Source organism: Pongo pygmaeus, chromosome 15 (assembly GCF_028885625.2).
Source record: "Pongo pygmaeus isolate AG05252 chromosome 15, NHGRI_mPonPyg2-v2.0_pri, whole genome shotgun sequence".
Taxonomy (NCBI): Eukaryota; Metazoa; Chordata; class Mammalia; order Primates; family Hominidae; genus Pongo; species Pongo pygmaeus.
The window spans coordinates 65,731,587-65,744,652 of record NC_072388.2 but is presented as its reverse complement, the minus strand read 5'-3'; the positions used below and the strand labels follow the sequence as shown (position 1 = coordinate 65,744,652).

Sequence of the window (13,066 nt, the reverse complement as noted above, 5' to 3'; positions counted from 1 at the left end):
GATAGGTTTACTTCTTCCTTTCCAATTTGGATACCTTTCATTTCTTTTTATTGCCTAAGTGTTCTGGCTAGAAGTTCCAATACTATGTTGAATGGAAGCGGAAAAAGTGGGCATCCCCATCTTGTTCCTGATTTTAAAGGAAAAGCTTTCAGTCTTTCACCACTGAATATGATGTGACCTGTGGGTTTTTTACATAAGGCCTTTTTCACATTAAGGTAGTCTCCTTCTTTTCCTAGTTTGTTGAGTGTTTTTAACATGAAACTTGAATTTTTCCAAATGTTTTTTTCAGCACCCATTGATGCTGAAAACCCATCATCAAATGATCACATGGGTTTTTTTTTTCCCCTCCATTCTGCTACTGTGGTATATTACAATGATTTATTTTCATATATTGAACCATCCTTGTATTCTAGGGTCATCTTGTATAATTCTTTTTAATATGTTGCTGCAATCAGTTTGCTGGGGGGGTTTTTTTGAGCATTTTTGCATCAACATTCATTAAGGGATATTGGCGTGCAGTTTTGTTTTGTTTTTCCTGTCTTTGGTATGAGACCAATGCTGCCATTCATAAAATGAGTTAGGAAGTGTTCTCTTCAATTTTTTGGAAAAGATTTTGGAAACAACCAGTGTCAGTTGTTCTTTAAATACTTGGTAGAATTCATCAGTGAAGCCAACTGGTCCTGGTATTTTGTAAATAGAATGATAGAAAGGTTGTTTTTTTTTTTTTTTTTTTTTTTTTTTTTTTTTTTTTTTTTTTTTTTGAGACAGGGTCTCACTCTGTTGCCCAGGCTGGAGTGCAGTGCGCACGATCAGGGCTCACGGTGTGGCCTCTACCTCCTGGGCTCAAGTGATCCTCCTGCCTCAGACCTCTGAGTAGCTGGGACTACAGGTGTGTGCCATCACACCTGGCTAATTTTTTGAATTTTTAGTAGAGATAGGGTTTCGCCATGTTGCCCAGGCTGGTTTTGCTGTGCTCAAGTGATCCACCCGCCTTGGCCTCCCAAAGTGTTGGGATTACAGGTGTGAGCCACCGCACCCAGCTGAGAGGTTGTTAATTTCTGAGTCAATCTCCTTCCTAGGTATAGGTCTATTCAGATTTTCTATTACTTTGTGATTCAGTCTCAGTAGGTTTTGTGTTTCTAGGAGTTTGTCCACTTCGTCTGGGTTATTCAACTTGTTGGCATGTAATTGTTACGCTATACTCTTCTAGTCCTTTTTATTTCTGTGGAATTGGTACTAATGACTCCATTTTCATTACTGATTTTAGTAATTTGAATTTCTTTTTTTTCTTAGTCTATCTAGCTAAAATTTTGTGATTTTGTTGATCTTTTTGAAGAACCAACTTTAGCTTAGTTGATCTTCTCTATTGTTTTTTGATTTTCTAGTTCATTTATCTCTGCTCTAATTTTTATTATTTCCTTCTTTCTGCTAGCCTTTGGGTTTAGGTTGTTATTCTTTTTCTAGTTTCTTAACTTATAGTTATACATGAGACTGCTGTTTTTGAGGTTTTCAAAAATGTAATTATCTTTAAATGTTTACAGCAATATCAGTGCTGCTTTTTCTGCATGCTATTAAGTTTTGGTATGTTGTATTTTTGTTTTAATTCATTTTTAAATATTTTCTAATTTCCCTTATGATTTCTTCTTTAACTTATTGGCTATTTGAGTGTGTTTAATTTTCACATATTTGTAAATTTTCCAGTTTTCCTTCTGTCATTGATTTCAAACTTCATCCTCTTTTTGGAGATACGCTTTGAAGAATATACTATTTTGCAATATACTTTTTATGGCATCTATTTTAAAAAACCTATCGAAACTTATTTTGTGGCCTAATGTGCTCTATCTTGGAGAATGTCCGATGTGTACTTCAGAAGGTGTATGCTACTGTTGTTAGGTGAAGTGTTTTATATATGTGGGTTGTATCTAGTTGGTTTACTGTGCTAAGTTCTTACATTTCTTTACTTACCTTTTGTGTGGCTGTTCTATCCATTATTGAATGTGGGGTATTGAATTCCTCAACTATTCTTGCATAGCTCTCTATTTTTCTCTTAAATTCTGTCCATTTTTGCTTCATCTATTTTGACAGTCTATTATTAAGTGCATAAATATTTATAAGTATAATATTACTGTGCAGAATTAAACCTTCTAGTAGCATATATCCTTTGTCTCTTGTAAACTTTTTGGATTTAAGATATTTAAACATTTTTTATTTAAAATTTATTTGATATTATTATAGCCACCATGGTTCGCTTTTGGTTACTATTTGCCTGACTATCTCTTTCTATCCTTTCACTTTCAACTTATTTATGTCTTTGGATCTAAAATGAGTCTCATGTAGACAGTATATAGCTGGATCATGCTTTCCTATCCAGTCTATTAATCTCTGTCTCTTGATTAGAAAGTTTAATCCATTTACACTTAAAATAATTAGTGACAAAAAGGGAATTCTACCATTTAGTTAAGGGTTTTCCATATGCCTTATAGCTTTTTAACTCCGTATTTCCTACATTACTATCTTCATTTGTTCTTAATTTTTTTAGTGAAATATTTTAATTCTTTTCTCATTTTTTTAATGTACATCCTGTACCTATTTTCCTTGTGGCCACTATGAAGATTACATTTAACATCCTAAAGTAATAATTTGAATTTATACCAGCTTAACTTCAATAGCATACAAAACCTCTGCTCTTATACTGCTCTGTCCTCACCCCTTTTAGTTATTGATGTCATAAATTACATCTTTATGTACTGTATGCCCCAAATCATAGACTGATTTTTTAAATGCATGTCTGAGGACAAGTTGAATGTAATTCTTATCTTTCTTCCTCTATAGATACGGAGTTTTTTTGCCCCTCTGGACTCTGTCATGATTTTTTCTTTATTTTTGATTTTCTCTAGTTTGAAGATGTTATGTCTAGGTATAGTTGTTTTTGTGGCATCTGACATTAATTTGGGGAAATTCTTGGTCTTTGTTTCAAATATTTCTTCTTTTTCTCTCGTTCTTCTCTTTTGGGTATTTGCATTATGTAGATGTTCTACCTTTTAGAGTTGTCTCAAAATTCTTTGATATTCTGTTTTTTTGTTTCTCAGACCCTGTTCCCTTTGCTTTTCAGTTTTGGAGGTATGCAGTCAGAGATCCTCATGCTCAAGAGTTTTTTTTTCCTCAGCTGTGTCCATTCTACTAATAAGCCCATCAAAGGCACTGTTTATGTCTGTTATAGTGTTTTTGATCTCTAGCATTTATTTTTGGTTCTTAGGAGTTTCATCTCTTTGATTACATTACCCATCTGTTCTTGCATGGTATCTATTTCATCCATTGGAGCACTTAGCATGTTAATCACAATGATTTTTAAATTCCCAGTCTGATAATTCCAACATTCCTGCCATGTCTACTTCTGATGCTTACTTTGTCTCTTCAAATTGTATTTTTTTGCCATTTGATATGCCTTGTAATTTTTCTTCATAGCCAAACATCATATACCAGGTAAAAGGAACTGCTGTAGACAGGCCTCTAGTAATGTGGTGGGGATGTGTGGGGGTGGGGAAGTATTCTATAGTCCTATCATTAGGTCTTGGTCTTTTTATTTTTTGAGATGGAGTCTCGCTCTGTCGCCAGGCTGGAGTGCAGTGGCATGATCTCAGCTCACTGCAACCTCCACCTCCCAGGTTCAAGCGATTCTCCTGCCTCAGCTGGGACTATAGGCATGTGGCACCATGCCCAGCTAATTTTTTTTATTTTTTAGTAGAGATGAGGTTTCACTGTGTTAGCCAGGATGGTCTCAATCTCCTGACTTCATGATCCACCCGCCTTGGCCTCCCAAAGCACTGGGATTATAGGTGTGAGCCACCATGCCTGGCCAGGTCTCAGTCTTTTAGTGAGCCTTTTAGTGAACTTCACGAGTTTTTCCGAATTTTTCCTCCCCTGTTACATGGGAGAAGATGGCTAGAGTGAGCTGAAGTTGGGTATGAGCTGAAGTTGGGTATTTCCCTTCCCCTAGGTAAGTTACTATTTGATTATACTCCAGCAGGGTAGGCTCAGGTTAAGTAGTTTCTCCTGGGGTTAGGGCTCATTAAGAAGAACAGAGTACCCTGGTGTATTTCACAATAGTTCCCTTTCCTTTTCCCTGCTGAAACATGAGGGAATTTTCCTCGAATATTACTGTGAGAACCTGGTTGTTCTGAAGGACTTGTTCCACAGGTCCCTTAGGTTCCATTCAGTTTTCACAAAAGTGTAGCGACTGAGTTTCCCTGAAGTTTTTAACTCTCATAGTGGTCTGCACTGAACCTCTAGCAATTTGTCAATTATAGTTTAGGTTTGCCTACCTGACAGTTTCCCACGCTTATTAGTGTTCATGAGTCTTTGCTCTGGTGAGCCCCTTTCTCCCTCACTAATCCATCTTGAATCCCCATAATGTGTATGCTGGTCTGCTTAATGTTGTTCCATAGGTCCCTTAGGCTCCGTTCAGTTTTCTTCCATCTTTTTTGTTTCTGTTCCTCAGATTTGTTAATTTCAATTGTTTTGCTTTTAAGTTTGCTGATTCTTTTTTCCGCCTGCTGAAAACTGCTTGTGAATCCCTCTAATGATTTTTTTTTCAGCGATTGTACTTGTCAACTCATTTCTTCATTATTCTTTTTTTCTTCTTTATTTTTTTAAAGGATACAGATTTTTCATCCATGATTCACTGGAATTGCTGCAGGATGCTCATCATGACTTAGAACTCCTGAGTACATTGTCATGATGAACATGTGCAGAGAGATTTACTAGCGTACAATATGAATCTTCACGCTCATGGGGAAAAAGTATTTTCTAGTCTGGACTGAATATATTTGCAAGTGTTTTTATAGCTGTTCTCTGTAAATAATCTCAGGGTGGCCTGTTGCTGTACAAAAAGGGAGGGCTGTTAATAGCGGCCACTTCCTCCTGCATACAGTGGAGAGAAGCCTGATCACAGACAGTCCCATCATGGCCTTAAAAGATGATATTAAACTGATAACGTCATTTTAGCTGCCTGATCGATTCTTTTTTAATGTTTTTTTAATATATTTATTGACATTTACTTTTGCTCACACATCATTATCTTGGCATTATCAATATCTTTCTTTAGTTCTTTGAGAATCTTTAAGATAGTTGTTTTAAAGCCTTTGTCTAGTAAGTTCTCCATTTAATCTTCCTCATGGATTTTTGTCAATTTATTGTTTTCATTTGAATGGATCATACTTTTTCTCTGCTTTGTCATTTTATTTTTGTTGAACTCTGAATATTTGAATCTTATAATATGGTAATTCTGGAAATCAGCTTCTTTCCCTTCCCTAGGGTTTGCTTTTTTTTTTAATTGTTATAAAGTGTTCTGTGTAAGAAATAAGCCTGAGGTATAAACTTAAGGCCTTTCTCTTTTTCTCAGCCTGCTTTTTCCTCTGGGCATGCACAGTGACTTTCTAAATTCCCCCATATATGTAGCTGCTTTTGAATTTTCTAATCCTATAATTTCTGGGTCCCAAAAGAGAAGAAGAAAAATGTAGGGGAAAATGTAGGTACTGTCCTTATAAATCCCTTGAAGATACTTCAGCCAGTGTGGGTTGCAACAGTGGCAGCCTGTCTTTGCCTCTGCACTTCTACAACCTAAAGCAGTAATCCACAGTAGAACCTGGATCCCCAATATTTGGAAGATAAGGTCCTTAATTACCCATTCTGTCTTCTACAAGCTGTCCTATAAATCCTAGTACCTGCTAGCTGGAGCACTGGAGAATGGTTGACTAGTAGCACACTAGGTTAAAATTGACCCAAATTAACCAAAATCTACTAGTCAAGTCTTTTCCAGTAAGCTGTAAGCCTTTGAATAGACTACAAAGTTCCAAAATAGTTATATCAGAGAGATCCTGCCAGTTGTCCAGGTGGAGAAACAGGTGGAGAAACAGATTCCTATATATACTACTCTGCCATCTTATGCTCCCTTACAGACTTTTATAAGCTAAGTATATTTGGTGTGGGTTAAAAAAACAGAAACTCTTCAAGATGATAATACTGTTACTTTAAATGACCCATGTTACTTTAATATTATATAAATAATACTAAGAATAATTTGATTCATTTCTATAAAAAATAAGTTTTGTGTTATTATTTCCTGAAATTTTTCTTTTAATCAATATTAGTTATAAAACCATTTTTGGCAGCAAGTGGAAAATATTATCTCCTCCCTAAAAGCAGTGCATGTGTTTATTACAGTTACAGAACTGAAAGATGAGTCACTGAAGATTACAATGATAAATCTCTTTATACTAAAATGGAAAACTGGCAATCAATTTCTCTTCTTATGAATTAGATATTTCTTATTATATATATACACACACACACACACAGACAGACACACACACACATATGTGTGAGTAAATCTTTAAAGGACCTCATAACATTTCTATGAGCTATTAATATCCCTATAAAACTAAGTAGACATCATAAATCAAATTAATGACAAAACTGAGAATAAAATCCATGACAAATCATTCTTCAGTGTATAACCACAGTGGTTAGTCTGTTATTTTTAATGAAATTTAGGGGGAAAAAAGAGTATTTGATCTTTTAAAAAAAAACAAGTAGGGAATAAATTATAAATTTAGGGAGGTTAAATGCTACTATTTTGTGGGCAGTTTAGTTAACCACTGGAACAAGATGTGCTAAACCTTGTAAAGTACCAAGGTAACACTGCTAGTAAATGCTAGTAAATATGAAGTCAGGGATCTGATATTAAAGTTAGAACACTTGTTCTTTGGTGTCAGCCAAGATGCAGAAAGTAACCATAGCTTCTCTCTCTTACTGATTGTTTACAGAGCACCCAGTGATTACCTGATGACGTTGAATGTAAATAATAGCAGGCAGATTTGGTACTGAAGTCAAAGCTTGAATAACAGCTCTTAATGGGGCTAGGCCTAATTGTGGAGCTGCAATACCATAATGACAGTGTTAGCACCCGAAGCTCAGAGAGAAGACCTACCTATCTCTTTGGCTAATGGAAACAAAAAAAAGGAGCCGATATTGTCTAAAGAACTGAGGTAAGAGGAATCTCTTTCTCTCTTTTTTCTTTTATTTTGCTCTTTGTCCCAAAGGTCAGTTGTGTACAACTACATAATTGCAAAGGGAGTTAATACTCTGTAAGAAACCTCTTCTGGCCAGAGTAACTGGGAATGGGGTCCCCTGGAAGCTGGAGAGTGGTGGGAAAATTCTTGAAAAGAAGAGAGCTAAAGAAGGTGGATTCTCTAATTTTGGATGTGAACTGACCCAAGTTCCAGGGTCACCCCTGAGCTGTGAATACGTGGGACAGTATAAAAGAAGTACAAGAAAAGCTTTTAAAACATAAACCTAGTATATACTACTGCCCAAGTCTCAAACTAACTCCTAAATCATTCATGTACTGGGCAGACACTAACAATATAGCAAAGGCTGAGCCACTACCCACAGAAAGTGAGACAGAATTTACAATCTGAACCCAATCAGATCAATTGCTAAAACTAACTAATAAAAATTCCCCAGAGGATTTTAACAGGAGTTAAATAATTTACTTACAATGCAGTGTTCAAAATGTCCAGGATACAATCCAAAATTTCTCAACATAGAACAAGGAAAATTTGACCAGTTCTCATTGGAAAAGAAATCAACCGATGTCAACCCCAAGGTAAGCCAGATATTGAAATTGTCCGAAGAATAATTTTAAGCAGTTATTATAACTATTCTCCATGACATAAAGGGCAATACTTTTGAAATAAATGTAAAAATACAAGTTCTTAGCAGAGAAATGGAAACCATTAACAAAAAAACCAAATGGAGAATTTAGAACTGAAAATATATCTGAAATAAAAACCACTAGATATGCTCAAAGGCAGAATGAAGATGAAAGAGGGGAAAAGTCAGCTAATTTGAAGATAGATCATAGAAATAACCTAAAATTAATACAGAGTATAAAAGATTTTAAAAATTAACAGAGCCTCAGGGATTTGTGACACATTACCAAAAAATCTAAAATTCACGTCATAGGAGCAGCAAAAAAAAGTAAATTTCCCAAATTTGGTTAAAGACATAAATTTACAGAATCATAAAGTTCACTGAACCCAGAAGGATAATCTAAAAGAAAACTACACCCAGATACATCATAATCAAATTGCTGAAACTAAAGCTGAAGAAAAAATATCTTCAAAGCAGCCAGAGAAATTTGCCATTACACATAAGGAAACAGCAATTTGAATTGATTGCTCATTTCTTTTCAGGAACCATGGAGCAAAAGCGAGTGGAATCATATTTTATTTTACTTTTTTTTTAATGCTGAAAGAAAAGAACAGTCAACCCAGATTTCTGTATCTAGTGAAAATATCCTTCAGGAGTAATATGGAAATAAAGACATTTCCTAATGAAGAAAAGCTAAGAAAAGGTTTCACCAGCAGACCTACTCTAAAAACAAAAACTCTAACGAAACAACCATGGTCATCACTTAAGAGTTACTATGAGTCAGTTTTCTAAGTGCTTTACACAGATTAATTCACTTTATCCAAGAAATTTGGTACTATTAACATCTTTATTATATAGATGAGAAAACAAAAACAAAAAAGGCATTAACATAGAACACAAGCAATCTGTCTTCAGAGATGATGTTCTTAACCATTACTTCATAATATCTCCCAACTTACTTATATAAAAAATCTGGAGGATATTAAGTTGTCCAAATAGTAGGAAACCATTTCAAACAGATGTAATGGTTTAAACATTTATTTTTATTTAATGCTGCTCTCTAGACATAAAAATAGGAAGGTAAGGCATCAACTCGATGCATTAATTTACCTGAAAGAAACATGCTATAGAACTATGGTAAAACACTGATTTATCCATAGTAACCACAACAATAAACATTTTTTGAGTACTTACTATGTGTCAGAATTTGTTTTAGGGGCTGAGGATGTAAAAAAGTATAAGATAAAGCTCCTGTCTTTAAGAAGTTTCTACTAACCAGGTAATACAGACAAGCAAATAATTAATTACAATATACTATGACATGTTCCATAGCAGAAGCATGTACAAAGCCAAAAGTGCATACAAAATAGAAAGGCTGTAGAAAGGAAGCACCAATCTAATCATGGCTATTATAAAAACAATAATTTTTAAAAAGGCTTTGAGAAGCACAAAAAATGAACATTCAGGGAAATGTCCCCTTTTCTGTAACTAATGTAAACTACTATGTCTGTTCCAAAGTTTATAAATATATTCTCAGTTAAATCAGCAATGCACAGACAGAAAAGCCAGAAGGTGCTCCCATGCTGCTTATATGTATTAATTTTCAAAGCCTTCAGGATAAAGATGAATGACTTATTCCAAAGTAATTAGAATCAGCTCCTGCTAATTAATTTTCCACTCACTCAGCAGTCCAGTGCTCGGTAATTATGAGGATACAAAAGGGAGAAAAAAATTAATTCAGAAAAACCTTTCAATATAAGAAAAAGTGATATTTCTATACTGGATCAAGAAAGCTATATTCAATTTGAAGAATTATCTTAACAGTTGCAAAGAATAATTTCTCCATTTAAACTGTGGGATCCTTAAGGGGAGGACCATTTCTGATTTTTCTTTTTAACCTTAGAATCCCTAATGCTTAATATGGGACTTGGCAAATAAGCATATTATTATGTTTACCGAATTAAAATTTTATTACAAAAGAATTAGCAAGAGAATGAAGTTTAATTCTTTCCTGATGTTATTGCTTGTATACAAGAAAGAGTTCTTTTATGTTTGAAAACTACTACTTAATTCCATAGGAAAAACGGGATCCCCTGACCTCACTGGTGTAGGTAATATAAGTAATGGTTTAAAAAAAGAACACTATGAAAGAATCAACTGGAGTTCCTTAAAGGCCAGCATGAAGTTTAGCTTTAGTCTCTATCGTGGTACTTTAATTCTTTATTTGCTTTTACTAAAATTAAATGTTATAGTATACGTGACAGCAAAGAGAACATAGTAACTAATGACCCATTCATAATCTCCTGTATCTGTGCTTCAAGTGGCTGCCACTGATGGGATATAAACTTTGCCTATGTAACAGAAAGAACATTACAACTCATATTCCATAATAGTCAATGGACACATTTAATTTTATATTCATATTACACATAGGATACATAAATGGCTATAAATTATGAAACCCTGAAACTATACAGCTGCTATTTATTTTTAGGTTGCTCTGAGATCAACTATTAATTAACGTTCATTAAATCCTTCAACAGATTCTGACTAAGCTGACACTTCTATCTTTAACTTAAGTGATGTAATTGTCCTCATTTAGGGGATCTAAATCTAAGAGTTGCTAAAATAGTAGCAAATAATTACCAATAAATCGAGGATGGATATCGACATCTATGTCAACAAAGGCATAGTTTTAGGTAGACTAATTTCATATAATAATAGTATATCATTAATGTAATATAATAATTTAAATATACCCAGTTGCCAAGCATTAAAAGATTAATAATATGAATTGAGCTTTTTTTTTTCTTCACAACAACACATCAACATGGCTATTTATAAATTGGAATATAAGCTCCTAACTTGTGAGAACAAGTTATTTTAATAAACTTGGCAGTTTAGTTTTATTAAATTAAATTAGTATTTACCTACAATTAATAGATATCAACTGATGATTATAAACAATCACAGAAAACAGTAACTTTACATAGTAATAAATTGGATTCTCTGGGTTAGGAATTGATAACTTTTACCAGTAGTAATATGACAGTCTCTGAAAGTTTAACTTAACAAGCAAAACAACAACAACAACAACAAAAAGAAGTGAAGTAGGAAAATTGTGGCCGACAGAATACTAAAGCTCTTAACTCTGGAAAAAAAAGGGGCAAACTTAAGTGTTAAGACTAAAGTTTCTTAGGTTCATCAATATAGTGTATTGATTAGTGGTATGGAATTAACTTTTTTTTTTAACAATGATAGTAGGTAATATTTATTAAGTGATTAGTATAAGCTAAGAACTTTATGTGGACTAGCTCATTTAATATTCACAACAATGCTAAAGTGTAGATTTTTTTTTAATATCACAGAAACAGTTCACCTAGCAAATGGTTTGCAACATGTTGGTGACTTTCTTACCTAGAGAGCATGCCCAGAGGTGTAACATTAAGTGATCCCATCAGCATTGCCAGGGCCATCCCTGGTGCTTCCCGTTCTATTACTTCTTTTGTGGCCTGTAATTAAAGATTAAATAGCAGACTGAGTGAAATAAGCCAAAAAAGAACGAAGTCAGACTAGTAAAACCCACTTAAAAATGATTATAAACCAGGCTTTCAATAACCATACTTTTAGTTTCTGAAACATTTATCTTTTTGAGGCACCCAGACTCACTTCACAAGGACCACTGAATAAAAGCTGAGGACCAAGAAAATAAAGAAAATTTTTATATTAGCAGTCCTTTCATATTGCTTATAGCTCGGAAGTATTTGATAGAAATCTCATCTCACTAATAACTTAAATTCTAAAAATGAGGCCTCAGATTGCTATAACAACTTAGTAGATTTTTCACCGGGTAAGTAATCTGGGTATTTTCCTTTGTCTATTACTCTTGAAACAATTAGTCTCTGAAAACCTCAGATAATCCATATCTCTCCTAGCTCTACGCTTTTATAATAGAATTAAAAGGATCTCAAGAAGTCATCATGTCAAGTTTCCCCATGTACTGGCTAGAGGAAAAACTCTACATTTACTATCTTCCTAATCTTTAGTATAAATTGTCTTTTTTTTTTTTTTCAGATTTCTCCACTTTTTTTTTTAAATATACTTTAAGTTCTGGGGTACATGTGCAGAACGTGCAGGTTTGTTACATAGGTATATACGTGGCATGGTGGTTTGCTGCACCCATCAACCCGTCTCTCTTAGGTATTTCTCCTAATGCCATCTCTCCACTAACCCTCCATCCCCTGACAGGCCCTGGTGTGTGATGTTCCCCTCTGTGTGTCCATGTGTTCTCATTGTTCAAATCCCACTCATGAGTGAGAACATGTAGTGTTTGGTTTTCTGTTTCTGTGTTAGTTTGCTGAGAATCATGGTTTCCAGCTTCATCCATGTCCCTGCAAAGGACATAAACTCATCCTTTTTTATGGCTGCACAGCATTCCATGGTGTATATGTGCCAAATTTTCTTTATCTAGTCTATAACTGATGGACATTTGGGTTGGTTCCAAGTCTTCGCTATTGTGAATATTGCTGCAATAAACATATGTGTGCATGTGTCTTTAGAATAGGATGATATATAATATTTTGGGTATATACCCAGTAATGGGTCAAATGGTATTTCTGGGTCTAGATCCTTGAGGAATCGCCACACTCTCTTCCACAATGGTTGAATTAATTTACACTCCCACCAACAGTATAAAAGCATTCCTATTTTTCCACATCCCTATCCAGCATCTATTGTTTCCTGACATTTTAATGATCGCCATTCTAATTGGCATGAGATGGTATCTCATTGTGGTTTTTGACTTGCATTTTTCTAATGACCAGTGACTCTTAGCTTTTTTACATATGTTTGTTGGCTGCATAACTGTCTTCGTTTTGAGAAGTGTCTGTTCATATCCTTTGCCCACTTTTTGATGGCGTTGTTTTTTTCTTGTAAATTTAAGTTCTTTGTAGATTCTGGATATTAGCCCTTTGTCAGATAGAGACATTGCAAAAATTTTCTCCCATTCTGTAGGTTGTCTGTTCACTCTGATAATCATTTCTTTTGCTGTGCAGAAGCTCTTTAGCTTAATTAGATCCCGTTTGTCAATTTTGGCTTTTGCTGCAATTGCTTTTTGTGTTTTAGTCATGAAGTCTTTGCCCATGTTTGAATGGTATTGCCTGTTTTCTTCTAGGGTTTTTATAGTTTTATGTCTTACATGTAAGTCTTTAATTCATCTTGAGTTAATTTTTGTATAAGGTGTAAGGAAGGGATCCAGTTTCAGTTTTCTGCATATGGCTAGCCAGTTTTCCCAACACCATTTATTAAATAGAAAATTCTTTCCCCATTGCTTGTTTTTATCAGGTTTATCAAA

At 34.4% G+C, this 13,066-nt stretch overlaps 1 protein-coding gene across 13 annotated transcripts in view; it reads right to left on the bottom strand.

Moving 5' to 3' along the window:
- Positions 1-13,066, bottom strand: part of GPHN (gephyrin) — a 682,735-nt gene that overhangs the window by 295,153 nt on the left and 374,516 nt on the right. For all 13 annotated transcript variants that reach the window (XM_054448596.2, XM_063651689.1, XM_063651690.1 and 10 more), the window contains one exon: positions 11,131-11,225. In XM_054448596.2, coding sequence (XP_054304571.1) covers positions 11,131-11,225 — 95 coding nt within the window. The remainder of the gene's footprint in view (positions 1-11,130; positions 11,226-13,066) is intronic.